General features: G+C 39.7%; 2 protein-coding genes across 4 annotated transcripts in view; both read left to right on the top strand.

The window, feature by feature from the left end:
• The first annotated feature begins 4,158 nt into the window (after positions 1-4,158).
• Positions 4,159-15,462, top strand: tmem63a (transmembrane protein 63A). Its single transcript, XM_029425788.1, has 23 exons — positions 4,159-4,351; positions 6,281-6,470; positions 6,798-6,877; positions 6,996-7,074; positions 7,340-7,377; positions 7,499-7,641; positions 7,821-7,872; positions 7,991-8,099; positions 8,295-8,365; positions 8,492-8,572; positions 8,659-8,773; positions 9,033-9,166; positions 9,584-9,727; positions 10,293-10,446; positions 10,531-10,637; positions 10,722-10,808; positions 11,229-11,294; positions 12,097-12,259; positions 12,723-12,828; positions 12,928-13,095; positions 13,643-13,758; positions 13,846-13,896; positions 14,326-15,462. Exons 2-23 carry the CDS (start codon positions 6,306-6,308, stop codon positions 14,449-14,451), a joined length of 2,355 nt encoding a protein of 784 aa, XP_029281648.1. The 5' UTR covers positions 4,159-4,351; positions 6,281-6,305; the 3' UTR covers positions 14,452-15,462.
• An 8,195-nt stretch (positions 15,463-23,657) lies between these two features.
• rsph9 (radial spoke head component 9) overlaps positions 23,658-27,792 on the top strand; it is a 4,201-nt gene continuing 66 nt past the window's right edge. The window contains exons 1-5 of one of the 3 annotated variants that reach the window (XM_029425772.1): positions 23,658-24,153; positions 24,311-24,476; positions 24,891-25,020; positions 25,320-25,448; positions 27,553-27,792. The exon at positions 27,553-27,792 is cut by the window's right edge and continues 66 nt beyond it. In XM_029425772.1, coding sequence (XP_029281632.1) covers positions 23,927-24,153; positions 24,311-24,476; positions 24,891-25,020; positions 25,320-25,448; positions 27,553-27,713 — 813 coding nt within the window. In that variant the 5' untranslated portion in view covers positions 23,658-23,926 and the 3' untranslated portion in view covers positions 27,714-27,792. Of the gene's footprint in view, positions 24,154-24,310; positions 24,477-24,890; positions 25,021-25,301; positions 25,449-27,552 lie in introns of all 3 variants that reach the window. The other 2 variants (XM_029425771.1, XM_029425770.1) reach the window with 2 other exon arrangements.

Here is a 27,792-nt window from a genome sequence, read left to right as displayed (position 1 = left end):
TACAACACTGCCACTCTCTGGATGAACCTCTACACTGCAGTATTTATAATGTACAGTATATTGAGTTAGGAATGGAGATTCCTTTGATTTCATCCATATGCATGTCTATTAAAAAGCATTGCATTATACAATAATATTACTATGTATATACACCTCACATAATAACATCACAATAATCTAATAGATTTAGTTTTTTATGACCTTACTGTACTTTAAGGAATATTGTCACAACATTATAGTTGTGCAGCGATCATATCATTCTTAAATGTACTGGATTACATTCATTTTGATGTAACCATTTTTAAATATCTAACAAAAAGTAATAGAGGAATTAAGTCACACTTCGGATAAAGGAGTAAAATAGGAAAAAGGAAATACAAAATAAATAAACATTTCGTAAACAAACCTGAGCATGAAAGAATTAACTTATCCTAAAATATTTTTACACCATGACCAGCATTCCTTATTTCCTTGCCTTCCTCCCTTTCTCTCTCTGGTTGTCAGTGTTTCCCTTGCTGCTCCCCTTTAAGTGGCTGTGATTGACAGGTGGGCTATATCCATGCAATATCACCCAGCGCACGTTCCTATTCCCTCCTGGAGGCTTCATCCACCGGTCAAATTAACCTTCCGTGCCAACGGGAGGGGGCCCTGCGTGGGCCAATCAGCAGGTGATTAGGCCTGGGGTGGGAGGGGTGAGGGGTCACCGCGATGGGGCCATCGCAAGCCTGATTGGTTTCAATCAGCAGCCAGCCGCAAGGACAGCTGGGAGCTGAGCCGCAGTGAGCGCTAATCAACGCGTCCCACAGTGAAGCATGAACAGTCACTACACACACACACACACACACACACACACACACACACACACACACACACACACACACACACACACACACACACACACACACATAGATTGTTGTTGGTGTACACACACTGACAATACAGACATCGCTGTGTGCATACATTCACACAGAGACAAGAAACACACACAAATACACACAGCAAGACATGGGAAGCAGAAATGAACAGTCAAGACCACAACAGATAAACTGAAAATCCCATAATGGTAAACCAGAGAAGAGAGAAAGAGAGGGAGACAGAGAGACATACTCAGGGCAACCACAGAATCTCACAGTAAATTGAATGACTAATTGCATTGGATTCGTTAATTTGACCACTGGCACATCTGATAAGGGGCCCTGTGACATTGGTTAGCAATGCTCTGTCCTACAAACCACCACAACACCTCTTCTATGATGTCTCAAATGTGGAACAATTTGGATTCTCTTCGCTGTGTCTGATGTTATGCTAATTCTTGTTCAAATCTCAGTAAAGCACAGCACTTATCAGATGAGATGGGAGATGTCACAAAGAACATATTATAGCTCCTCTTCGGTGGGTAGAAAGTGGAGAAGACGGACTGATCTGCTCTTGTTTCTATTTATGACACTTTGGTCTTTGGGTGAGACGAACGTCTGCAGAGCTACAGGAGGAGGGGCTGTTGTACACTGTGTTAACATTATAGCAATAAGAATTGATTTAGTTGACTTTTCCCAAAGGTTGCGGAAATGTAAAATTATTAGCGTTTCCTGTTTGATCTTCTATGAAATTGTTGTATACAACATGCCAGTTTTTGTCTTTCCTTTCCTTTTCTTTTAAGCCCACAAGAAACTCAAAAATCAACTGCAAAGAAATGTCTACTTCCCTTATTATTCAGAAAAAACAAAGGAAGAAATTCTTTTTTTAATCAGTTGTCCAGCACCATGAATCATTGGCTTCATTTTGTACAAAGGATGACAAACAAGTGACTCAACTTTTGAACACTATATATATAGGTAACAGATAATCAATCAAAACATTTAATTAACATTGTATGCCTTCACAAGGTAATTATGGTGAAGAATACAGGTGAAAATACTCATTTGGTCGAACCATCTGCAGCTGAACACCTCCAAGACCAAGGAGATGGTGGTGGATTTCCGAAGGATCAGGCCACACCTGCAACCTGTATCCATCGAGGGGGTCGACGTGGAGGTGGTCAGGTCCTACAAATATCTGGGCCTGCAGCTGGACAACAAGCTGGACTGGGCGGCAAATATGGACACTCTTCATAAGAAAGGGCAGAGTTGTCTGTACTTCCTGAGAAGGCTGGGGTCCTTCAAAATCTGCAAAAAACTACTGTTGATGTTCTACCAGTCTGTGGTGGCCAGCGCTCTCTACTATGCTGTGGTGTGTTGGGGAGGAAGCAACAAGAAGAGGGATGCTGGGTGGCTGGACAGACTGATGAGGGGGGCTGGCTCTGTAGTGGGCACAGAGCTGGACTCCCTGGTGACAGTAGCAGAGAGAAGGACCCTTGATAAACTGTTATCCATCCTGGACAACGCCCACCACCCTCTGCACAGCACATTCACTCAGAGGAGCATGTTCAGCGGCAGACTGCTGTCCCTGTCCTGCTCCACAGACAGGCTCAAGAACTCTTTTGTCCCCCCTGGCCATAAGACTGTACAACTCCTCTCAGTGATGGCCGGGATTCAGATTCAGATTCAGATTCAATTCAATTTCAAATCACAACAGCCTGTGCTTTTACTTTCACTTTGTATTTATAACAGCTTTATTTATAACAGTTTTATTGTATTTCTAGCATTTATCACAGAATTTTACTTTTTATTTTATTTTGAGTCTTATTTGAAATGTACATTTGTAATGGTGGGAGGGGGGGGGTGATGTGTAATTGTTTAATTGTGTAAATGTTTTAAGCTACTGGATGCCTGAATTTCCCTCGGGATAAATAAAGTATCTATCTATCTATCTATCTATCTATTTCAAAGAGCCTCCTTTGTGTTAACAATTTCCAAGACTCATAATTACCTTTTCTTGAGTATAGTTTGTGTGCAAAAAAAACTGAACCCCTAGTGAGACACTCTTTATTCAAAACCAAAACATATATATTTAAATAAGAAAACACTGACACAGACACACAGATAATCTATAAAAATACAAAACAGTAATGCAATTATTACAGAGTGCTGATTTTTGTTGAATGGCCTTGACAGGAGGTCTTTTTGTACATCAGGAAAAACGCAACACTTATCCAAATTACACCACCAGTAAGTATGGTAAAAAGAGAATTAGATGTGAAGATTGATGCAACTCTCATGTTGTACGGTAAATATAAAGCTAGGGCACGCAGTCTGTTAGCTCAACTTATCATTAATAAACAGGGAGAGATGGCTAGCCTCATCCATAGGGTGGACCTTGGAGTAATTTCTTGTGGACAGTAAAATGTTGGAATTTAATGGAATCAACTTATCTTTTGTCATTAACTTCGGGTAAATCAATACAAAACCTTTTTAGACCACTTCAGAACTTATAAACATGAGTTGAATACTCATGATCGGCACATTAGCAGACATCCCAGCCGGTATGATTTGGGGGTTAAAACTCTCCAGAAATCCTACTTGTTTGACTAAAACATTTATATGGAAACTTGTTGTGTGTCTTTAATACATGTTATATTTATTTATTTATCTATTTAACAATGCTAATACATGCACTCCTTACCCCTTATAATGTACAGCCACTGGGAGGAGCCTTGCTTTTGACATACTAACTCAGCAATGATCACAGCTGTACATTCTTGGTGTCAAATTTAAAACATATAAATTGAATGCAAATATGACTAATCCTTGTCAGCATTTACAAAAGCACTGTAATGTATTGCTATTATTAATAAACTATGACACATTGTTACATATTGACCACTCAATAGCATATTAACTTGTTAAAACAAGCAACAACCCAACCAGGATAAACATTAAAACGCTGCTTACCCTATTAAAGCATCAATAATAATAATATACTATCATTTAACATTGTGACAGGACCCATTATGATGCATATTGTAGGCTACTGTTAATGCTACTGTTACGTGTAACACGTTAAGTACATTTTGCGTTTATACACAAGTAAAATTACGAAAACAATAATTGTATTTGTAATGGAACATTTCTATAAGGTGGTATTGCTATTTTCACTCGTGTAAAATATCTCAACACTTATTTTAATTCTACGTTTTGCTGATACTGTTGTAGGCCTATGTGACTTCCGGACTTTTACTGGTAAATCAGTGGGAATTCTTTAATTGACAGGGTAAGACCTGTAGAGAAGAAACAGAGGGAGGTCCCTATAATGTTTAGAAGCTCGAGGACTGAGCACGAGACCGCGTTCTGCTCTGCTGCGGCGTCTGCGCATACGCGGAACATAAAGGGGAAGAGAGCGGAGAAGATTATCATATTTCGAGTATTTACTGTAGAAAGAAGTTTCCTCCTCGGTGGAACAAAAGACAAACATACAGGTATGACAGCCTACATGACACACACTCTGTGCCATTTCCAGACACGCAAATAAAGATACGTTAGGAGATGTTGACTTTTTTGCATACCTCATATTAGCGTTAGCAAATTTTTGCTTACCTCATATTAGCGTTAGCAAATTTTTGCTTACCTCATATTAACCATAGCAAACCTTTCGTGGAACTTGTGTACACTGTAACTTCTGTACCTGTTGCTCCAAAAACTAGTTCAGTACAATACGACGCTTTTGTTTAACTTCAAGTTTGGCGAGTCTATCAAGTGTCAACAGTATCCGCCTTTCAGTGTGTTCAGTCAAATTGTCAAAATAAACCAACGGCCTCCAGTCAAGCAGGCATATTAGTCCTACAGTAGTTGTCTGCCAAGTTATAAGTTTTTATTACGCGTCAGTTTTAGTTTCAGAGTTTAAAAAGTAAAGTCAGCTCTTTCAGCATACAGTATAACTTATAACTACACCCACGTGACTCAAAGTGTCTCATCTATGTCAAGGAAGGTGTGGCTCGAGGGGTCTTTTAATGACTTGTGACGATGGGATTTGACATGGACTCCAGTTCTTAAACCACACAGACACTTGTTTTATTTTTGCTTCAGGCCAAGTCACGGTTCAACATGACAAAACTCTCTAATTCCGAGTTCAGACATAGAAAAACTAAAAACCACAGTCGTAATTGTGATGATGCACTTGTCTTTCAGGGTTTACTCCAGAGGTGTTAAACTAACCAAGCAGTGGTGTAAAGTACTGTAACTTAAGTACAATATCCAGTATTTCCACTTTATGTTACTGTTTACTGTTCTTCTACAATTCAAATGTAAATATTATACTTTTTACTGCAATGACTAACCGATAAGTCTATTGACAGAAAAATATACGGCAACTATTTTAATAATTAAGTCATCGTCAAAGTAATTTTTCATGCAAAAATGGCAGAAAATGCTGTTTTCAGCCTCTCAAATATGGAGATTTTCTACTTTTGGACAACAAAACAAAACATTTAAAGACATCACCTTCTCAAATGTGAGAATTGGCGGCATTTCTTTTATATCATTAGTAAAGTCAATATTTACTGCGATTGAAAACATCAACCTGGACTCTGGAAAAACCGTGACGGGCACTTATCACTAGTTTTGGACATTTTACGGAAAAGATTGAACAAATGAACTGTAATATTTAATTTGATAATGGCAATAATTGATAGCTGCAGTCCTACTTTGCTGTGCAGTTAAGGTCTAAAGTGTTGCAGGTTGTAATTCCAACACTACATGGTTGAAGGTGCGTACATGGCTGCACAGACAGTATCTCTCTATGTTTACGCTCCTCTTCATTAAACTCACACAATTCTTTCACGCTATTTTTAAATGGATCTAGGTTCTCAACATTGTGTTGTTCTTCTTAATGTATTGCAGACAAATCTGATAATGGATTAGTCATTTGTCGAGCAACAATGTCAAATATTTGTTTTTACATGTGAGGATTTGCTCCTTTTCTTTATATTAAATAATTATTTTAGGGTTTTGTACTGTTGGTTGAATCAGAATCAGAAATCCTTTATTTGTCCCTCAATGGGGACATTTACCTTGTTACAGCAAAATAACATGTTATATAATAGTTAAATAGAATAAAGTAATATAAGTACAAAGTGGTTGATAAAAAATTGTAAAAGTGAATATTGCACATGGCGGTGATAATTGCACAGCAGTGGTGGAATAGTCTGTTCTTGGACAAAACAAGCAATTTGAAGAGTGTGACCTACATTGTTCAGTATTTTCAGACATTGTATCAACAACAAGACAATTCATCAAATAATAATGAAAAGAGTTGTTACTTGAAGTCCTAATATCTTTCCTATCACTGTGGGAGCAGCTTTTGGCTCCGGGAGGCCGTTTCCTCAATACTGTACTCTCAATCTCTGCAGACAAACTGTTGGTTCACCTCCAGTGATGTCTTCCCCGTGGTGGGAGCAGTGGCCCCTGCTGGCCTCAAATGGTACCTCTCCCTTCGCGGACAACAAAAGCTGCTTCAGCGCCACACAGAGCACCGTACTCAAGGGAGTCGGCTTTGGAGGAGTGCCAGTTGTGCTCCTGCTCGATTTCTCTGTCTTTCTGGTACGTCTAATAATCGACTGTGTCCGTCTACCTTTTATGTAATCAGGTGAGAGAAGACTGAAAGTCTTTCTGTGTTGTCCTTAGAGGCACAAGACAATCCCTGCTAGGATGCTTTATATTTTCTCTATATATTTCTTTCTTTTACTGTAAAAATGATCAATTATCCAATATTAAGCAATATTAAGCAATGCAGTAACTGATAAATTGCCAAAATGTTTTTTCTTTCTTTTTACCAACCGCTGCTTTATTTGTGTCAAGGCATCAATATGTGTTATACTTTGTGTCATGAGTTGAAATGATTGGTTCTTCTTCTCATGCCACCTGCAGGTGTTGCTGATTGTCTTCTCTATTATCAGGAGGAATTTCTGGGACTATGGGCGTCTGGCATTAGTTGCAGACAACGAAGGGTCAGTATAAGATCTCACACACTTCAAATTGTAATTGTTGGACATATTTCAGATGTGAAATACTGAATAGTGAGAGATGAATTTGATTTATTCCTTGATTCTCTACTTTGTGTATCAGGTTCACTGAGTCAGCACACCGTCGATATGGACACAAGTCATCGCTACTGTCCAGTACGGATGACCTTGAGTATGAATTGGTATGTAAAATAAAATCTTTGTCATCGTTTTCAGCACCAAAATCGGTATTTATAAAGTCGCCTGTAAAGGAACTACTAACCAAGTCACTTTATGACATCATGACAAACTGGCTTTATAAACAGTGCTATTTTAAGATACCAATTGATTGTATTTTTGTTATCATTTGAAACCAGCAATGAACCATAAAGAACTTTCTAAATATTCCTCATTAATATAATCTTCATTGTATGTTCATGTAATCCAAATCTCTCTCTTTCTGTTTAGGGATTCTGCTCATGGCTGCCGTACATCCTCAGAATGGAGTGAGTGACTTTAGCTGCTCATTGTTTCTCAACTTGAGGCTCAACCAAAGCTGTTTTATTTGTCTGCGTATACAAGCCATGTGTTGGTGCTTTCTAATCTGTGTGTGTTTGTGTGTTTCAGTGAGGCAAAAATAAAAGCCAGATGTGGCATTGATGCAGTTCACTACCTGTCCTTCCAGCGTCATCTGATCTTCCTGCTGATAGTCATAACTATCACCTCCCTCTCAATCATACTGCCCGTCAACATGACTGGAGACCTGCTGGGTGCGTTTTACACTTTTCTCTTTTAATTGCTAAAATGACAGTTATCTTACATTATCAAGACTATTCTGTTTACAGATTATGGGTCAGGTGTGTATTAAGTGTCCGGTTTTCTTCTCTACATTTCTACTTATAGTGTGTTTGCTTCCTTTAAAAAATAAAATGCTGTTTCTTCCTTTCAGATAATAATTTACAGAGTTTTGGAAGGACAACTGTGGGGAATCTTCAAAATGGGTAACTACTGTGTCAAAACATTTTTGAATATATATAAACAAAAGATTGTATTACAAAACAGGTTTGTGTGTTGGTCTTGACAAAATGCTTCTGGGTGTTTTGTCATTTCTGTTTCTAGAAGCCCCCTGCTATGGCTGCATACAGTGTTTGCAGTTCTGTACCTGATCCTGACTGTTGTTGTGCTGCGTCATCACACATCACAAATGAAAGGCGTGCGCAGAGAGACGGTGAGTCTCTGACTACTACACTACAAGATTTATTGTCATTAAACACTTAATGCCTCCCACAGATGTATACATTTAAACTTACTCCACATTACTTGTTTTATTCTCTTTATTCATTTCCATTGGATTGTCTCTGAGTGCCGTCGCTCAGCTGTGCTGGTACCAAACTTATCTGCCTTTCTGTCTTTCTGTTTGTAGACCAGAAACACTTTGTTTGTGTGTTCAGTCCCTAAAAGTGCAACGGATGAAGATGTAAAGAAACATTTCACGTAAGTACACTGAATTGTTCAAATTCCCTGTCTTTTATATTCTGTGTCGAATTTTGCTCATGACGTAGTGTTCTTGCATGTTGCCACCTGCTCCATTCCTCAATGTCAGCACTGTGTTTGGTATAGGGAGGCGTACCCTTCCTGTCGAGTGTGTGCTGTGACCCTGGGCTATAACGTGGCCAAGCTCATGCACCTTGACAAAGAAAAGTAAGAAAATATTGAGGGATATTTCCTTTTATTTTCACCAAGGTAATTCAACTTGTATCTGTTTGTTTATTTTTCTTCACCCTCAGGCTGCGAGCAGGAAAAAACCTACGCTACTACGAGCGTGCCCAAGAGGCAACAGGGAAACTTGAGTTGATTAACCCTCGTTTGTGTGGTCACCTCTGCTGCTGCGCCTCTGAGAAGGTGAGATGGAAAAGATGCTAGACTGTTTCATACAGGGTGTCTGGACGCTTTTATATCTTTTATGTAACAATTTAGGTTGAGAAAGTAAATACTTCATATGTATATAGGTTTGTTATGACTGCAAAGCTCTAAATCTTGTGGTAAAATTAAATAATTATCGATTTTATTAATTTACAGTAGAAGTAAATGAAGCAAACATGAACTAGATTACACCAGTGTGTGCGTGTGCGTGTGCGTGTGCGTGTACGTGTGCGTGTAGGTTGATGCCATAGAGTTCTACAGTACCAAAGAAAAAGACCTACTGGAGGAGGTGAGGAAGCAGGCAGAACTGGTGCCAGAGCGCCCCCTGGGGATGGCCTTCGTCACCTTGCAGACCGAGGCTATGGCCAAGTAGTGAGTACCAATTTAAAGGCTTCTTTTTTTGTCTGTATTTACTGTGAGGACGAAGGAAAAAGCAGGAACATCTGTACTACCTGATGAAACAGACGCATGATAATACAATGCAGTCCAACTGCAATGCAACTATTTCTACCTTTTGTGAAATAGTTTTATTTGCCCCAACTCCAGAGACATCTGTTTGGCAATGTATTGCTACAGTTTTAGCTACAAGAGATCATTGGCTGGCATTGAGTATGTGTCAATGTTTTCTGCCATGAGTAGTTGTCTGGCAGCGTAGAAGCAGCAGTATTATGTCAGCTGACAGTGACCTCTCGATTTTATTGTCACAACATGACTTTTTACTCCAAGCAGCTGCCATTGTTGAAAGCTGGTTAAAGTGTATCCCTAACAGCTGTCATTTATTTACTTCAGCATTTTGAAAGACTTCAATGCACTCAAGTGTGGAGGCACAAGCTGCTTCTGCGGGAGGACGCCCCAACCTTCATTCAACAGTGGAAGTCTGAAAGTGAACAAGTGGAGTGTCAGCTTTGCACACCATCCCAAAAATGTGTTCTGGTAAGGCCTGAAGCACAGTATGTGCTCCATGGAGATCATATTACTTGGTATTTATAATAGTGGGGCCAATAGGGCTGGGCAATAATTCAATATTATCATCAACTGACTTTTAGTGGAATCATATGATGTTATTGCATTATGCTGACTCCAATTACATTTTTACTTAAAAATACTTGGGGGAAGGGTGTAGCATGGGCCAAAGAACAACCTATTACATTTTAGAGCAGCTCCGTATCACGGGACAATACACACATTTTGTTTCACTTTCGTTAACACTGCGAGAGAGAGCATTTGTGCTGCATTCATGTGGTGTCAGGATAATCGGAAAAATGTGTTCCGATTCCTGTGAACGACTTCCAAACTCTGCAATATGGCAACCGTGTTTACATGTCGATCTTGGCAAAATAACTACATGTTGCTGTAGTTCCAGAGCAAGAGGAATTGAAATCTCTGTGCGGGATGTGAACAGTGTACCCCCCACTGTTATGTCTTCTCTTCTTTGCACTGCCTCTACGTGTTTAACTGTCATGTTGCTTCTCTTTTTCCCATTTTCTTCATCCTTCAGGGAAAATCTGTCAGTGCGGGGTTTCCCTTGGTACATGCGCTATTTGATGCTCAACTTCTTCCTTTTCTTCCTGCTCACCTTCCTCACGACTCCCACCATCATTATCAACACCATTGACAAGTTCAACGTGACTATGCCCATCTACTATCTCAATGTGAGCCTCACACACGCAGACATGCATACTTGTAATAGTCGCTTTCAAAGCTGTGACTACAGTTTGTTTTGTTTTTCACCCTAGAGTCCTATCATCAGCCAGTTCTTCCCCACTCTCCTGCTGTGGTCCTTCTCTGCATTGCTGCCTACCATAGTTTACTATTCTACAATAGGAGAGGCACACTGGAGCAGGTATTACACACACGCATATATTGGTGGTGCAGTGGTTTCTGTTGGCAGAGGAAATGTTTTGATCTGGTGCCATCTGTGTGTCAGGTCCAGTGAGCAGCTGAGCATGATGCGTAAACTGTACTTCTTCCTGCTCTTCATGGTGCTAATCCTCCCTTCGCTGGGACTCACCAGGTAATTTGTGTTACCATTAGTTAGAATAAGCAACAGATTGCCCAACATCGAGGTGGATTTTTACTGTAGCAATCAGTGTAAGTCAGATATAGGGATAAATGGGAACTTTAAAAAAGGAGGAGGCACAAGATGTGACTCGTAGTTGATGCGGGCTGCAACCAATTTATTATCATTATCAATCTGTGTAATCATTTCTTGATTAGTCATTTGGTCTATAAAATGTAGGAAAATAGTGAAATATTGCAATCCCAGTTTCTCAATTCCAAGGTGATCCAGTCTAATACCCAAATATATTCAGTTTACTATGATATCAAAATGCATTACCTGACTTTGTAATGTTTAGCGAGTATTTTTCTGTTGATTGCAGCAGGGAGAACCTGGCCTAACGTTTTGCAATCTTTTTGTCTTTCCCCCCATTAGTCTTGCATTGTTTTTCCGCTGGCTGTTTGATAAAGAGTTTCTCGCAGATGGGAAACTGAGGTTTGAGTAAGTAATCCCACTTTTTTTGCTTCTTGTTTTTTTTAAATTCTAATAAAAAACGTGCTTACTAACTGAGCGCATGTACAGCAAAACTGTACGTGATTTTTTTCACATGTCTCATACTGTACCACAAGCTGGTCACATGCTGGAAAAACAAAACTTGGTCCACTGCACACACTCAACAACAACACTCAAGGCACTGGACAAAAGGCCGCCACGTTAGCATCATCAGAAAGTATAATCTCCTCTGACCGCTTTGTGTGTCTTGCTGATGCTCGTTTAGGGTTCAAAGTGATCAATGCTCTGGCTTCTCCCCCATTAAAAGAGTTCATATCATAGCACAGATCTACTGAGTTTGGCAGATCAGCCTTCTCTATCAGAGCAACAAACTTCCGGAGCTCAGTATCAAGTTTTATAACGGAGAGCTGCAGCCTCACTGGTTTTAACTTCAAGATGAAATTATGGCTAAAATCAACCCAATCATGTACCCATCAGGGACTTGATATATCTTAATGTTGTGAAATCTTGTGGTTGCTGCTTTAATGTTGTTGTGAATATGTAGTTTTTATACTGTTCATTTTCAGAGAGCTGCCCAGGGACTACAGATGTGAATGAGTTCAGAGCTAACTCTGTTAAGAAGCAGTGCACTGTCTCTGTCAAATAAATATTTGAATCACATTAAGTTCATTATAAAGAGACAACAATCAGACTAACTCTCCACTCGCATAATAAAGGTTCAGCTATATATAGAACATCCTTTAGTTTATCGTCATCTTGTCTTCTATCTTTTTGTTTTCCCTTACACCAGGTGTGTGTTCTTACCTGACCAGGGGGCGTTTTTTGTCAACTATGTGATCACAGCGGCCCTGGTGGGCTCTGGGATGGAGTTGCTGCGGTTGCCAGGGTTACTGCTTTACAGCATTCGCATGGTGTTTGCTCGCTCTGCTGCTGAAAGGAAATATGTCAAACAGGTTTGTAAAGGCGTTTTCCATTAAAAGGAATGCTACACCTAAAAGTCATTGGTGTATTCTATATCTTACACAGCCTGGAACAGAACACCAGGGCAGTGGTTTAGTGAAAATACATTCAATTATACAAATATTTAGTGATTTCTCTCCATAAATGATTTGTTTTTTAGGAGTACTTTGTCAAAAAATGTTTCTTTTTAAATGGTTACCACTTTTAGAATGTGCTTTCTATATAAAGGCATAAAGGAATCATTTTTGCTCAGCTGTTCCACACAAGTGTAAACAGATATACTGTATATCAAGTGCTCTGGCCAAAGGAAGATGATGTAGTTTCTGACTATAGAGATGTATACATTGCTTTATTTTATTTATTTCCTGTCAAGTCAATGAAAAGTCAACAGAAGAAGAGAATATTTAGTTTGTAGTTTTATTGATTCGCAGCCTCATCTTTTTCTGTCTCTTACAGAATCAGGCCTATGAGTTTGAATATGGAGCCGTGTATGGCTGGTCGCTGTGTGTCTTCACTGTCATCATGGCTTACAGCATCATATGTCCTATTATTGTGCCTTTTGGTGAGTAGTTATGAGGCTGTACACAAGCATGTGACATATTTCCACTCACTTCCATGGTTGGTTTTATAATTGCTGTCTTCTGTGTCTGACTGCCATCAGGTCTCCTGTACATGATGCTGAAGCACCTGGTGGACAAACACAACATGTACTTTGCCTACCTGCCTGCTCGTCTAGACCGCCAGGTCCACCTGGGAGCTGTCAATCAAGCTTTGGCCGCACCCATCATCTGCCTAATATGGCTTTACTTCTTCTCTGTCCTCAGAGCAGGTGAGTAACAAAAGCTAAACCTGGATAAAGTTAACAGTAAAGTGACCTAAGATTTACTAACGTGATGTCAGCAAACCCCCAGTTTGGAGAAATAGACAGGAGTAGCAGCACGGAAGCTAATGTACTGCTATGGACGAGGGCAGCAGCAAGAACACATTTTAGCCACCTAGGAGAGATGCTCACCTAAAGAAGTATCTTTAGGCTATATTTAGAATATTCACATTTTAGATTTAGACTTCCCCTGCTTTCCCTTGCTGTCAGACAGCCCTTTACTACAGGTAACTGAGGCTGTTATCTATGCTCTCTTCAAAGCCACCAGACTCCATTGACAAACACAGTCATTTTAACTCGCAGAACATGGAAGTTGCTGGTCCACCGCTGCCTCGATCGGTAAGTTCGGATTCACCAAACTAAACCGATCGTGGCAGCAGAAGGGCTGTCTGAAGACAGAATGTGTTACTATATTATTACATGTAGGTGTTTGCATGCAGCTACATAAAAGGCTAAACTCTGTCACTATTTAAAGTGTCCGCATGTGGTGTTTCAGGTTTCTGGACTGCCACGTCTCTGTTCACCCTGGTGGCCCTGTGTCTCGCTGTCTTCATCTGCGTCAGCTACACCTGCTTTGGCCTTTTCAAGTACCTCAGTCCACACAACTATGAGGTAAGCGTTTGGACTGTGTGTACATATGCTGTCACTTCTTTGTTGTCGTTCACACCGAGCCTTCATATTGATTGTGTTCTTTCGCAGGTGAAAGAGGAGGATGAGGACACAAAGGAGGAAGTGGAAGAAAACACCATGGTACAGTACTTGTTTCATGACAAAGTCCACAGCGTGAATACAAAGATCAGATGTGTTTAGGGGCAGGCCGGATCTTAAGTTAACTTACTTGAGCTTTGCTGTAAATTCTATAACCCTATTTGTCACCTTCATGTTTTGTTATTCATTAACAAAGTAAAACGTACCAGAGCTGAAGTCAACAACATGCTAAAGAACTGATTGTTCCCAATAAGCTGTTGTTGCAGTGAACTTTGGTCCTGAGCAGTCATTCTAACACGGCCTAGTTGTCTCATAACATTTCTCTTTCCCTAATATTCAATATTCTTTTGTATTACATGCAGTATTGCATCATACACTTCAGGGAGGATAAAAGAATACACAAATTAATGTTGAGAAATACCCTTTTTGTTTGTTTTCAGTGCTCATCTCTCTTGTATTGTATAATTACAGCTATACCTTCCCAGAGTGCTCAATCACAAATCACCTGCCCGCACACAACAGGAGTCGAAGCTTCCACAGTCTTACGGCTCTACAGAGGGAAGCCCGGTCCACTGTTCTAGCCCGTCAGATGGCTGAATCGGTGTATTTTCAACACTTTGTCAAAGCTTTGGAGTCGGGATGCCCACGACTCCTGATCGTAAAATCTGCTTTTCTTCACTATAACTTCAGCATTGAAGTCAGAGTTTGAATGCCCTTTTATTCTCAGATACAGCCGCTCCCTTTTGAGAGAAAGTCCCCAGGTGGTACAAGAGGAAAAACGTGCAATAGATTCAGCTGTGGTGCCCAATACTAGTCCAACTTTCTAAACTTCTGCTTTTGGAAAGAGTTGAGTTAAAGGTACCATTGAGGGACAATGTGTTGAATCAGAATTGCTTCCTACGGGAAAGAAGGCAAATAGGAATGTATTTGATATCATTATACATATTATATCGGATCATTACTTGCACTTGATCAGCCCACCCAGTCTATTTCAATCGTATATCGTCATAGTGCACAGTAAATTTGTGTGTTTCCTGTATGAGAATAAATTCATCAAGGAATGTTTAGCCAAAACCTGCCATTTCAAATAAACTAGATCCATTTCTTGCACATGCTGAAGCGAATTATGCAAGTATTAACAGAACCTGACCCGCAACACTGGTGCCAAAGAGGATGAACGAGCAGAGCGTCCGATTGTTACAGTTCCGATTTCTTCACGGTGCCTGTTTTGATGCCAGAGGACAACACCTGCCAAGGAAATAACTTATTGCCTCATGTTCATAATGCACTTTTTGTATCAAGAGAGGCCCGTTTTGTGTTGAGTAAGTGAATCTTAATGCTGGCTTGTGTAATTAGACAAGAGAAAAAGAATGTATATCAGTATTGCAGGAATTTACCAAATCAAATTTTCTTTTTTTTTTATCCACACATGTCAATTATATAATGGTAAGTCATTATTTTCTATTATTTAAGATAAGACAATCATACTGTTCCATTAATGCAGGAATGTTTTAAACAGGTTAACATTTATTTGTATTTAATGTACTTTGATGGTATGTTTTTGCTGTTTTTAAATTAATAAATCCTCAAGGCAAACTTGTAACTGTACAGTGGTTGGTAATAAGAGTGTTGATAATACAAACGACAAGAACAACGTTTCGCTTTTCACCGTGTCTTGTCATTAGGGGGCACTGTTGAGCTGCAGTGGGGCAGCTTAACATCTGAAACATTCATAAATCAGTGAAAAGGGACAAATGCACAATGTTGTATTGAGGATTTATAACTTATTCTGACATTGGTATGAGCCGGTTTACTGGGCGACAATTCCAGTAGCTCCACCTCCTCACCTGATCTTTCACTATTGTCTCTCCTTTCCTTTCGCTTCCTTCTTTCCCTGACCTTTTCCCCTTTCTCGCCACGGTACCTGCCTCGGCTGAGAAATACCTCTATTGTCATTTGCGGATTTTTAGCTTTAGTGATTAGCACAGTTGTTAAATATGGGTAATGAAGTGCTAAGCTAATAACATATAGGGGTTATTAGCTGTGGTGAAAAGAGGGGTTTGGACTATTGGACGAGGATCCGTTTACCCTAATAGAGGCTCACAATAGTTCTTTAAATGAACAACAACACTCAAGAACAGTAGTTCCTGAAGTGCTCCTTAATAGCTTAACAACAAATGAGTACTTCCTGGCTTGAGTATGTGAAACACTTTTCTCTTCTCATTATTTGCCTTATAGATGTGCTCTCTTACAGTACAGGCCTTACAAATGTACAGAAAAGTCCCAATGCACTAAAGACATTTAAAATCATTAATCGCACTAAAGCTGCTGCTAATAACCACATATTTAGTCAGTGGTCACACACAAAGTTTAAAGATTGTTTAGAAGAGACCTTGAAAAACACTTATTTAAACTTGTTTTAATACATTTTGTAAGATCTGAGTGCTCAAAGGTTATTGACTGAATTTTACCCCTGATGTTGGACAAAGATTAAGCATTACAAAACAATCTCTCACTTGTTTACTCTTTCTCAAGTAAGTGTGTGTGTGTGTGTGTGTGTGTGTGTGTGTGTGAGAGAGTGTGTGTGTGTGTGTGAGAGAGTGAGAGAGTGAGATTAAGCAATAAAAACACTCAACTCAGTGCTAAATGATCTCCAGTATGCCAAAAGTGATAATGGAACCCACAATACGGCCTGGTTTTTGACGAAGATCTAATAATCACACAAACACACACTGCATGACTCCCATGAAAAGAGACTTGGAGACAGATTCGAACAGACATACCTCAACAAAGTCACATGAGAAAGCTGTGCAGGGTCAGGATGCGGGGGCACTAATAACTTGCAGATATCCTCATATGGTTCCAAGGATGAGCTGGGAAAGAGACGAGCGTTTGATATTAGATACCTCGATATATTGTCTGTAGGTTGTGTGTATGAAACGTGTGTTTAATGCACTTTCTGTTACAGATGACTATCTCCTGTGAGCTCAGTGGAGCAGGAGTAATGTGCATGTAAAGGCTGAAGGAGCCTGGGAATCAGCAGCAGCCAGAACTACAGTGTGCAGATTTGCAAAACCCAAATCCAAACTTTGACCAAATGTTCAAATGCTCACCACAAATTCACTGGCTCAGTTTCTTCCCCCATTGTTCTGGAATGGGTGTGTACAAGTCTGATCTGTAAGTTTTAACCAATTACGTGCAAACAGGGAGAAGTTTGTGGCTTCTCGTGTTCAAACAGGACACTCAGATGTTCTTACAGGCGTAGTGCAATGCTCTACACCTGAACACCTAACTAATTCTAACTCTGACACTTAAACGGATACTTCAGTTAATAATAGTCCGAATCAAGACACCAGAACTGAGTTATCCCGGCCTTTAGCCTTCGCATCGAACAAGATAGCGTCTTTTTTAAAACTCTCTTAGCCTAGTAAATGCCCGCTATTTCAAATACCATCCCTCCCAGTTTTATGCTTAATTTGAGATAACACCTTATTTGACATGTCAGTGCTTTTCTAATCATTTGCACAACTTTCAACAACTTTGTAATTTGGTTCAAATTATATGGGAAAAGGGAATGTATTTAAAAGAAAAGCTCCACCTAAAACCCAAGTAAATGTTATCAAGAAACATGTTGAATTGTATACTTGCCTGTACACAAATTTCACATTTTTGCATGTTCAGCTGGCCTGTTATGCACCAAAAGTGACTCACAAAGTTACACAAGCACTTCAGTTGAATCAATGAATTACAAACAACTGAAGACGGCCTCTAGTTTGCCTATAATTATTAGTAAATTACATAGTTCGTTCGAGGAAATGTCTCGGAAATTATTCGAAAATGTACAGATCAAATCAAATGTATTTATATAGCCCAATATCACAAATTCCACATTTGTCTCAGTGTGCTTTACAGCACTTTTCACTTTACAGACTGTACAGGTTACGACACCCTCTGTCCTTAGGCCCACGCATCGCACAAGGAAAAACTTCCTAAAAGAAACCCCATAATTAAAGGGGGAAAATGGAAGAAACCTCAGGGAGAGCAACTGAGGAGGGATCCCTCTCCCAGGATGGACAGACGTGCAATAGATGTCGTATGTACAGGATAAACAACATAGTATAAATACAACATTTGACAGAAATTATGTTGTGTTGAAAAAGAGAAAGTTTGGATGAATCCAGGAAAATATCAAAAAGGCTTCCCGGTGTCCAGCAGGACCAGGGCAGCAGACGCAGCCACGATTCCTGATCCTGACGTAAACTTTATCAGTGGCAACCTGCCACATGAGACACAGAAACTCTGGGGATGATACCTCCGATGATGAGTTAGTAACATACATTTACATACAGATAGAGAGGGAGAAGAAGAGAGGCAGGGGAGGAGAGAGGAAGAGAAGGAAGAGAGCAGGGAGGTGTGTCCCGGCAGTCTAAGCCTGTAGCAGCATAACTAGGGGCTGATCCAAGGCAAACCTGAGCCAGCCCTAACTATAAGCTTTATCAAAAAGGAAAGTATTTAGCCTACTCTTAAATGTGGAGAGTGTGTCTGCCTCCCGAACACAAACTGGAAGCTGGTTCCACTGGAGAGGAGCTTGATAGCTGAAGGCTCTGGCTCCCATTGTACTCTTAGAGACTCTAGGAACTACAAGTAACCCTGCAGTCTGGGAGCGCAATGCTCTAGTTGGTTTATAAGGTACTATGAGATCTTTAAGATATGCTGGAGCCTGACCATTAATTGCTTTGTAAGTCAGGAGAAGGATTTTGAATTCTATTCTGTATTTTACCGGGGAGCCAGTGCAGAGCAGCTAATACAGGAGTAATATGATCCCGTTTCCTTGTTCTTGTCAATACACGTGCCGCTGCATTTTGGATCAACTGAAGAGTCTTAAGCGACTTTTTGGGACAACCTGATAACAATGAATTGCAGTAATCCAGATCAGAATAATTGGAAATTACAGACCTGTAAAATAAATGTTTTAAATTAATATTAGTATTTGCTTTCTCGCCGAGAGTTAGGAGAGTTCTTTGTACAGATTAAACTAACAAAATGGTAATTTGTTGTGCTAAACTAAGCTAACCAGCAGCTGGCAGTAGCTTCATATTTAGCTCACAGAAACAAGTACCAATCTACTTATCTATCTGTTTTTCAATCATCTCAAAATATCTTTGACATTTCTGTACTTGAATTAGTTGTTACTTATTGGTCAACATATAGGCCCAACAGATATATCTGCAACAGATTTATATTGCCCGCTATGTTAGCCTCATCAATTTATCTATACATTGGTCTATTTATAAACTAATCTAAACAGAACGTGTGGATTTAGAAATTTCAGAGTGAGGAAAAAGCCTTTTAGCTTTGAAACAAAACAGATGAAACCTATTGATAATAATAATTGGTTTCCAGCTGTTTGTCCAAATGAAACAGCCGTAATTTAGCCTGTAAGGTATTACTAGTTTAGACAACACGCCCTTCTCTGGATCAAAATATTTATCCCGTGTTAATCCAAAACATCTGTGTTTGTGTGTAGGTGTGCAACCCCCTGAACTCATTACCCTCAATGCATTCTTGGTATTGTTGTCGTCTGTGCTTTTGTATACCACAGACACTATTATTTAGTCACTTCCCTCCCTCTCTCTCAGTATTCACTTAATTCTGCACTCCCAGTGTGTGTGTGTGTGTGTGTGTGTGTGTGTGTGTGTGTGTGTGTGTGTGTGTGTGTGTGTGTGTGTGTGTGTGTATCAAAAAGGAATTAAACCCATTTTAGAGTTCTGAGGTTTTTGAGGTCAGGTTTCCTTCATGTCACCACCAAGATCGATGGATGTGACCTCTGACTGCTCTAATTTGTATATAAACATAGCACTGGCCAATCACAGCATCGCGTGGGATGGTGCCAGCCAATGAGAGCGTCTGGCAGCATCATGCTCTGTGGCACTCCCATCTTTTGTCCGTCAGGATTAGTGCCGTGGCAACGCTGGTCGCCTGGGAGGTGAGTTTCCCAGAGCAGCAGGACCAGGACAGAAACAGGCCGCTTCACTCCAAGTATTACTTCCTTCCCCGGCCAATTGGGGAACAGAACTGGAGTGGTGTGTCTGTGTGGGTCACTCGGTGGCTTCCAACTCCAAAACTTCCACCTAGACTGCCAACTCTAATGAGGTGACATCCTGAGCCACAAGCTCAAAGTGTGTTTGTCTGTGTGTGTGAGTGAGTGGGTGGGTTGGTGAGGGGCTGTCCTTGTGTGTACTCTTCTGTGTGGGGTACTCTGTAGAAAAGTCACCCCACTCTCCCTCCCTTTTCTGTTGGTGGACTACATTAGCCAGAAGGGCGGAGGGCCAGACAGCTGAAATCACTGCTGCTGATGAAGCATGTGACTCCAAACCGAGGCCCTTTTGTTTGGACAATTACAGCCAACACACAGAGCCCTGGAAATGCGTGGCATGGGAATAGCCAAGCATGGGAATGGGAATTATTCAAACCTGCTTCTGTTCTTCAGAGAAACTGATTGCAAGGAGTTCTTAAAGTTACAACTCTTAAGATGTTCATACAAATCAAACCTCATTTGTGATACTATTTATGCTCCTTTGCAATAGCAGTTCAATGTCTTTACATTCTGTAATGACCTCTTTAGACAGTAGTTTTCATTGTTAGTGGCGGAGTCCGCCATTCCTATGCTGGATTCAAACTGCCTTCACACGCCCAGGGGATTCACAAGAAACAATGCATGCTTGACATTAAATTGGCTGGTTGGACGCAGCAGCAGTAGGCAATTTTGGATTTGGAGTAACTTTATACAGCTCTGATACAGCGTTAAGTGAGTGAGCAGTAAATATTAAGGCAGATATCAACGCCGGATTACATGCATGCCTCACTTCCTATGAATCATCTGTGTGTGAATGCAATTTGAATGGCAGGCCCCGCCAATAACTATGAAAACTGCCTTAAAAGAGGAGTAATTACAAATACAATTGCAGAGAAAAAAAACATGAGCATCAAAAACAGAGTTTGATTTCATAAAAATCTTTAGAGTTATGACATTAAGTGGTAAGGACATGAGGGTTAGAATCAAGATATGTTTAATAAAAACAGTCATCCAGCATGAATGAGAACACAGCACGGCTTTTTATTTTGTTGTTTTTTCTGTTTTCTTGCATTTTATTGACTTACAGACACACTGGAAGTGGAAGGCAAGATTGTCAAGCAAGGTGAGGGATCAAAATACAATCACCAACCACAAGATTAGCCCAACACTGGCAGACAATCCAAAATCATTTGTTGGACAGTAGCCAATCATGTTTTTCGAAGCGTAACTTAAACCAGCTTCAGACGGCGTATACTAGCAGAGACTGCTGGATCTGATCCAGGACAAAACAAACAACCGATGTTGGTTCAGTGTCTTTTCAACAGAGGAACCAGTGATTTCAGCACTACTCAGTCTGCCTGTATATATAGACCACTGAGTTCAGGAAGTTACATCACCACTATGAGCAAAGTTTCAATAAGGAGAGATCAATTGGTAATCAAGAAGCTGGAGCTGCAAGACTTTCGGATGATCATGATGGTATAAGTGATCCTATACTCAAAAAACAATCCCAAGAATAACAAAAGATCCTATGGGCAGATATGACGGACATTTGTGAATGAAAAGAGATTTTGACAGTATGGTAAAAAAACAAACAGAAAATGAGTGAAATACTGAAAATGTATCAACGAAGATGTGAACAAAAAGAAAATGTCACCAGATTTCCTCCTCTCCCATGCTAGATTATGTTTCAGCTATTTAAATGGTGGTCAAATCACCTCTATAGCCTCAAACCTAAAACGACACACTGACACACAAACACACACTGTGCCTGTTCTTCTCTCATTTTCCGGCTCTAAATCCTAGTAAGCCCAAAGGAAGACAGCCGGCCGTGTGCTGTGAGTCCATGTCACGAGGCGGTAAGCTACCTTGAACTACGAATATGGGAGAACTTCCCAAATTTACCTCCACAATATATAATCTCTAATAACACATGTATTTATTAGCTATTCAGGTAAACACCAACATGCTGTTTCTATTCTCTGATATGCAAACAAACACAATGATTGTGCGTAGATAGAAAATGCACCGCAAGATAATTTCCGAACACTGCTCTTTCCTATTCCCACATGCCACACAGTCATGTTAGAGGGATCTCAGCATGCATCCTGTCAGCTGTGCAGAGAGCTTAACCGATTCTCTCTTCCAGCAACAAAACTGCTTGTCTTCTCTTTCCTCTGCATGCCTCCCAGACTTTAGGCTTCATGGGTGAAAAAGAGCGAGGGCTTGAAGCATGCACACAGAGCCTAAAATCAGCGTTTAGGGAAACCTCACAAGAGCTTAAAAATGTGACTTTTTGGCTCTAATAATTTGTCAAATCCATTTATAGAGTAACATATTATATTGCATTGTATGTTGAGTGTTGGTTTCATGTGTTTAATATACTTTCATCTCGGCAGACATTTGCCTTTATCACAGTAGGACTTTAAGGATGGCTGCAACCCATTTAGGTGTTCCCTGCTTTTATGCATTAACTGGTATGTATCCTCACTGTCGTGGCTTATGGGACACTTAAATGTAGCTATCATTAATGCTATTAGTTAAACACAAGTGCTTTACTTCCTGTCCTGATCTTCTGATATCAAGTGTTAGATCAGCGGTAGATATAGGCAATATTGATATATAGTGTTAGATTTGAGTTATCTTGACAGTGACGCATTTCATGACTTTACTGACTGTTCTCCAGAAGTATTTAGATCCTTTACTTCAGTAAAAGTACTAACACCTCACTGCAAAAATACTCCACAACAAGTAAAAGTCTTGCATTTAAAACCTTACTTTAATAAGAGTATATAAGTATTATCAGCTAAATGTACGTATGAAAAGTAAAAGAACTCATTGTGAAGTAAAATGTTCCCTGTCAGCGTTTGATGTTTTCACATTAATATTACTGCTGCATTAATGTGCATGTTGCTTTTTTACTGCTGTAGATCTTTAAGATTGTGTTCATTTAAATTATTTTATACAGTGTTGGGTAGTTTAATCTACAGCAATGCGAGAAACACGTATCTCTAAAAGGTCAACTTTTCATGAGCTCATAGCTCTTTTCCAGCTAAATCAAAGAGGTTTTTATTAATTGTTTATTTTTGAAGTAGCAACATGTTTTCAACCCATATAGTAAAACTTTATTCAGTTTATCACAAACATTAACAATATTTTCTTTTTTTCACTGGACAGGAAGGGTATGAAAACTGTAATCAGAAAGATTAACTAAAGCTGTCGTAGTGTAGTAAATGTAGTGGAGTAAAAAGTACAATATTTTTCTGTAGAACATACTGGAGTAGAAGTATAAAGATGCATAAAAGGGAAATTCTCAAATAATGAACAATTACCTCAAATTTGTAGATAAGTAGGCCTGAGTAAATGAATTTAGTTACATTATACCACTACTGTTCTATCTAAGTGAAATGAAAAATGTGTTTTTGTATCTAAGTACCAATAGCTTTGGGGTTTATCCCTTACCAGTAGTGTATGGCATGAGACAGAAAGCTGTCATTACTTTCTCTCTTAGGGACACATTAAACTAAATATATTTTTAAATGAATATTTATGTACTCTGCTTTCCTGGGTACTGCTTCTTCTTGCACGTACTCACTGGGAAAAAGATGGGGCATGACGTCAGACCAGACCAGCGCGTGGTCTGGTTTGTATAAACACTACAAGCGAACACACCCAAAATGAGACGTTAACAAATTAGTTTTGGTTGTGTGTGTGTGTGTGTGTGTGTGTGTGTAGGCCTACATATAGCAGTTCACACACACACACAAACACACACACACACACACACACACGTTATTTGCAAAAGGGGGAGAAGACAAAAACAGGTGCGTTGCTTTGACAACCAGCGCAACAACGTTCGATGTCATTAGCAACCAAACTAGCGTTCGGACCTGAAGGCTTTGGTTAGCTGTTATGTTGGCTAGCAAGACGTTTGAAACGCCAGATAACGTTAAAATAACTCATATCTGCGCTATATCGTCGTTTATTTAATAAACAATGGACTCAAATTCATTATACTATTCTTTGGAACTCGTCGCCGGTAGCGGAAGTACTTTAAACGTCGAGCAAAGAACCGCTCTGCAGACGTCCCTGGTGATCCTGAAAAAAAACTACAAGTTCCGTCGAGTCTTGTTTTGGGGGAAAATATTGGGATTAAAGGAAGATTATTTCATCGCTCAGGGGAGAGGAGAAGATGAGATGCAGGATAAAAAGACTTTGTATAGGTAAAAGAGCCTCAACTGTGACTATTTTTTTCGTTGTAGCAAGGCTACCTTATGTCTGTATGAAATACCTGTCTGTCTGTCTGTGTCTGTCTGTGTGTGTGTGTGTGTCCCTTGTGTTTCTGTTGTCTCCAGCTTCAAGTGTGTCTGTTGTCTCCAGCTTCAACTGCATGGACTGGTTGCTGCTCCCCCCTGCCACAGACTCTATGATCGAGGAAGTGTCCAAATCAGCAAAGGGTCGCTTCGTAGGAGACCCCTCATATGTGTACGAGCATTTTGAGATCCGCAGGCAAGGAGGGAGGGATGACGCTTTACAGAAGGAGGAGGTAAGTATCATTAATACTAAAAAAAAGTTCAAGTGTTATTAGTAGTACTAGTAGTTTATGAATATAAATCAATCCATCTACAGTTATCCAAAGACAAACATTTAAGCATAACATAATGCAGTAGACTTAACTAAAGCCAAAACAAGGATGAATGTGGGACCAAACTTAAATATACAAAAATAAAGATGAAACTGCAGAAGAGACAATGTCCTACCTTTGCCAACACATATATGTAGGCTCATAATATCTAAGGTCAGCTATCTCTGCAACAAATAAGTGTTTTGACTCATGGAGAGTTAGCGTGAAAGAAAATGTAATCTCACAAAGCTAGTGATTTATTCTTTCTGGCTGATATCAACGCTATCAGTACAGCCTTAAAATTCCAGTTTAGTGATGGACTGGTCTTGGTTTCAGATCAAAGTGAATGAGGAGAGCAGGCTGGCAGTGACAGTTCATCAGATCGACAAGGAAGCGTCTGTGGTGCCGCGTGGGGCCTTCATCAAGAGTCCACATGGCCTTGTCCAGGTCAACCGCAGCTTTGGTGGTAAATATATCTCACTCCGACACATGGTGTGGGTGTGTCTGTGTCTCATTGTGCACTATTAATATGTGTGGCTGCACGTGGAGGACCCTGAGGTGTCTCATAAAGCGTGCTATTTATTTTTAATTAGACAGATAATGATAAACAGCATTTTAGGAAATATTTCATACCACTTCTCAAAATGATTTGGTTCATTTGTGCTTTGTGAAAGAATACCAATGTATATTCTGTCATCATTTCTACCATTCAGTTTGAAATACTTGCCAATGTGCATTACTCATCAGGTCTGTCTCACGCAGAAGCTGGGAAGCTTGACAACTTCTTTCACTTCAGCGAAGCAAAGAATTTGAAGAAGAAATCCATCCTGGAAATGAGTGACTTAAATCCAGCTATCGATTTCCTGGATGTACTGAGTGACGACATTCCTAAAGGTGAAACTTCAGAGTTTTGCTACACGTGTCACCAGTCGATTCATCACACACTAACAAATATAAGATATTACAAGATTTGTTATTTTATGTTCAATGAGCTTTAAGAGGTTTTGACTCATGAACATGCAGCTATTTTAGGCATGAGCAAGTGTTACTGAGGCCTTTACAATGCCCGTGGTACAACATTAGGGGTTTTCTCAGTGTGTGTTCCAACTCCTATGCTACATTACAACTAAATGAGCTATGGTTTTTAGTACAATTCATTATGGTGATTCAACTGACTGAAAGTCAAGAGGGGATTTATTTCCAGTGAAAACATCTGTATCATCTTAACAGTAAAATGGTCGGTAAAGCAAGGTTAAACTGATAAAATAATTCAGAAAACCTATGATGTAACCTAACTGCCAGGATGGATGAGGTTTTATGGGAATATGTTGGAAGGACTCTGATAATCAGACGCCTGTTGGATATACAAATATATGGGCCCACCTACTTTGAGCCTGGCCTCAAGTTCTTCATAGGAAAATTACAAATAATTACTACCTTTATAAAAACCAGGACAGAAACCAGTACAAGAATTCAAATAATAATATTATTGTTTTAAACAATTTATGACAAATTACTGTTGGCAATTGGAATCCATTGCACACAAGTGTTTTAGTGCAGTATGACAATGAACTTACGTTCTTCAGATGGGTAATTCCCCTGAATTCTGTATTGCCTTTCATTTTTCTTATGTAGTTGAAAGCATTAAAAAAATAACTGAGTTTTCAGGTTTGTGTATTCACATCCTGTCGGGAAGCTCAGACATTTGAGCTGTTGAAAAGTACTACATATGTTGGAAAATCAAACCCAGGAAGCAAACCTCATACTGTGAAAAGAATGTTTTAGATTGGATTTAGTTGTCTTAAGTTTTGAGATTAGTTTTTAAATGTAAATGTGTTCCAGGCTATAGTGAATGTTGATAAAGTGCCTGTACATTAAAGTAGATGCGTGTGAAAGAAAAATGTTTAGCACCCATGACCAAATATGGAACAGATGTCTGATTTAAGAGGGCACATGTGTATATGTTTGTGTGTTCTTTGAGTTGATGCGGATGTCTGCAGTGTCATCACTGTGGCAAACATTACACAGCTGTCTCAATGCCACACTCACTGCAGCCGTCTCAACGGCCGATCGCATGCGTTTGCTGAAAAGCAGAATGAGTTAACATTGTTTAAACGGGGCTCTGGGGAAATTGAGGTATGATGTATCTCCACTAAAAGACAGTTGCTTTCCTCTGAGACTTTGGGCTTCCCCTCTTTTCCACAACAATCGTACAAACAGTTCCCAGCTCCTGATTTTATGGCTTTAGAGTCCTCCTCCTGCAGCAGTACGGTTATATACAACGGCGTATTACAGCCATTGTAGATAAAAAATAATAAGAATACGGAGCCGGGGGAGAAGAGTAATGTTGTGAGAAAAAACTCTGGATTTTCAAAGAACAAATTGTAAATTTACAAGAAAAAATTTTTTAAATAAAATCTCATTTACAAGAAATAAACTTGAATATTCTCCAAGAATTAGAAAGTCATAAATTTGTGAAAAAAACTCTCAAATTCTCAGATTAGTCACATATGTATAAAACAAAAAGGCTCAAAAACACCTAAGTGTATTTATGCAAATATTACCCAGCTCCACAATATTTTATTTTTTTACCTACAGTCATAGTTCTAACCCGGACACCAAACATGTTTTTGCTTTTTGTTGAATCCTTCTTTGCCAGATAAATTAAAAAGGGCAAAAAAAGGGCTGAAACAACTTTCTTTCAGAGAATCATCTCCCTTTCTGTAAAAGCATTAATCAAAGAGCTTTTATATTTACACAATAGCAGATCCAGCTCTTGCTCTCCATTCCCTGGTCATGGGCGCATGGTTCCACTCAAACATATTGTAGATATCAAAAGCACTAAAGGTTGATTTATTTGAGTATCCCTTGCCTCTGATCCTATAATCTTCTTGGACTGATTTCCAAAGATTACTGCTTGATTCTGTTCAACATGACGTGGCAGCCTTGTGCATTTAACATCAAATGTTTACAAAAAGCATTCTTTGTACGTGTGTAGGATCATGGAGTCTTCAGCTTGAATGTGCCAGCAGAGTGCTTGTGCTTCGCAGCCTGTTGTGGCTCGGCCTGACCTTCTACCATGTGCCGATGACGCCACAGCATGGATACATCTACATCGGAGATGGGACCAAGAATTTGGACCTTCCCTTCATGCTATAAAAAAAAAAAAGACATCTTATACCTATTTCACTTTGAATTCTCTAGGTCTCTGTTGTTCTCATGCCTCAACATGTATTCT

This window comes from Cottoperca gobio, chromosome 24 (genome assembly GCF_900634415.1).
Source record: "Cottoperca gobio chromosome 24, fCotGob3.1, whole genome shotgun sequence".
NCBI classification, from domain to species: domain Eukaryota; kingdom Metazoa; phylum Chordata; class Actinopteri; order Perciformes; family Bovichtidae; genus Cottoperca; species Cottoperca gobio.
This window is presented reverse-complemented; position numbering and strand designations above follow the sequence as displayed.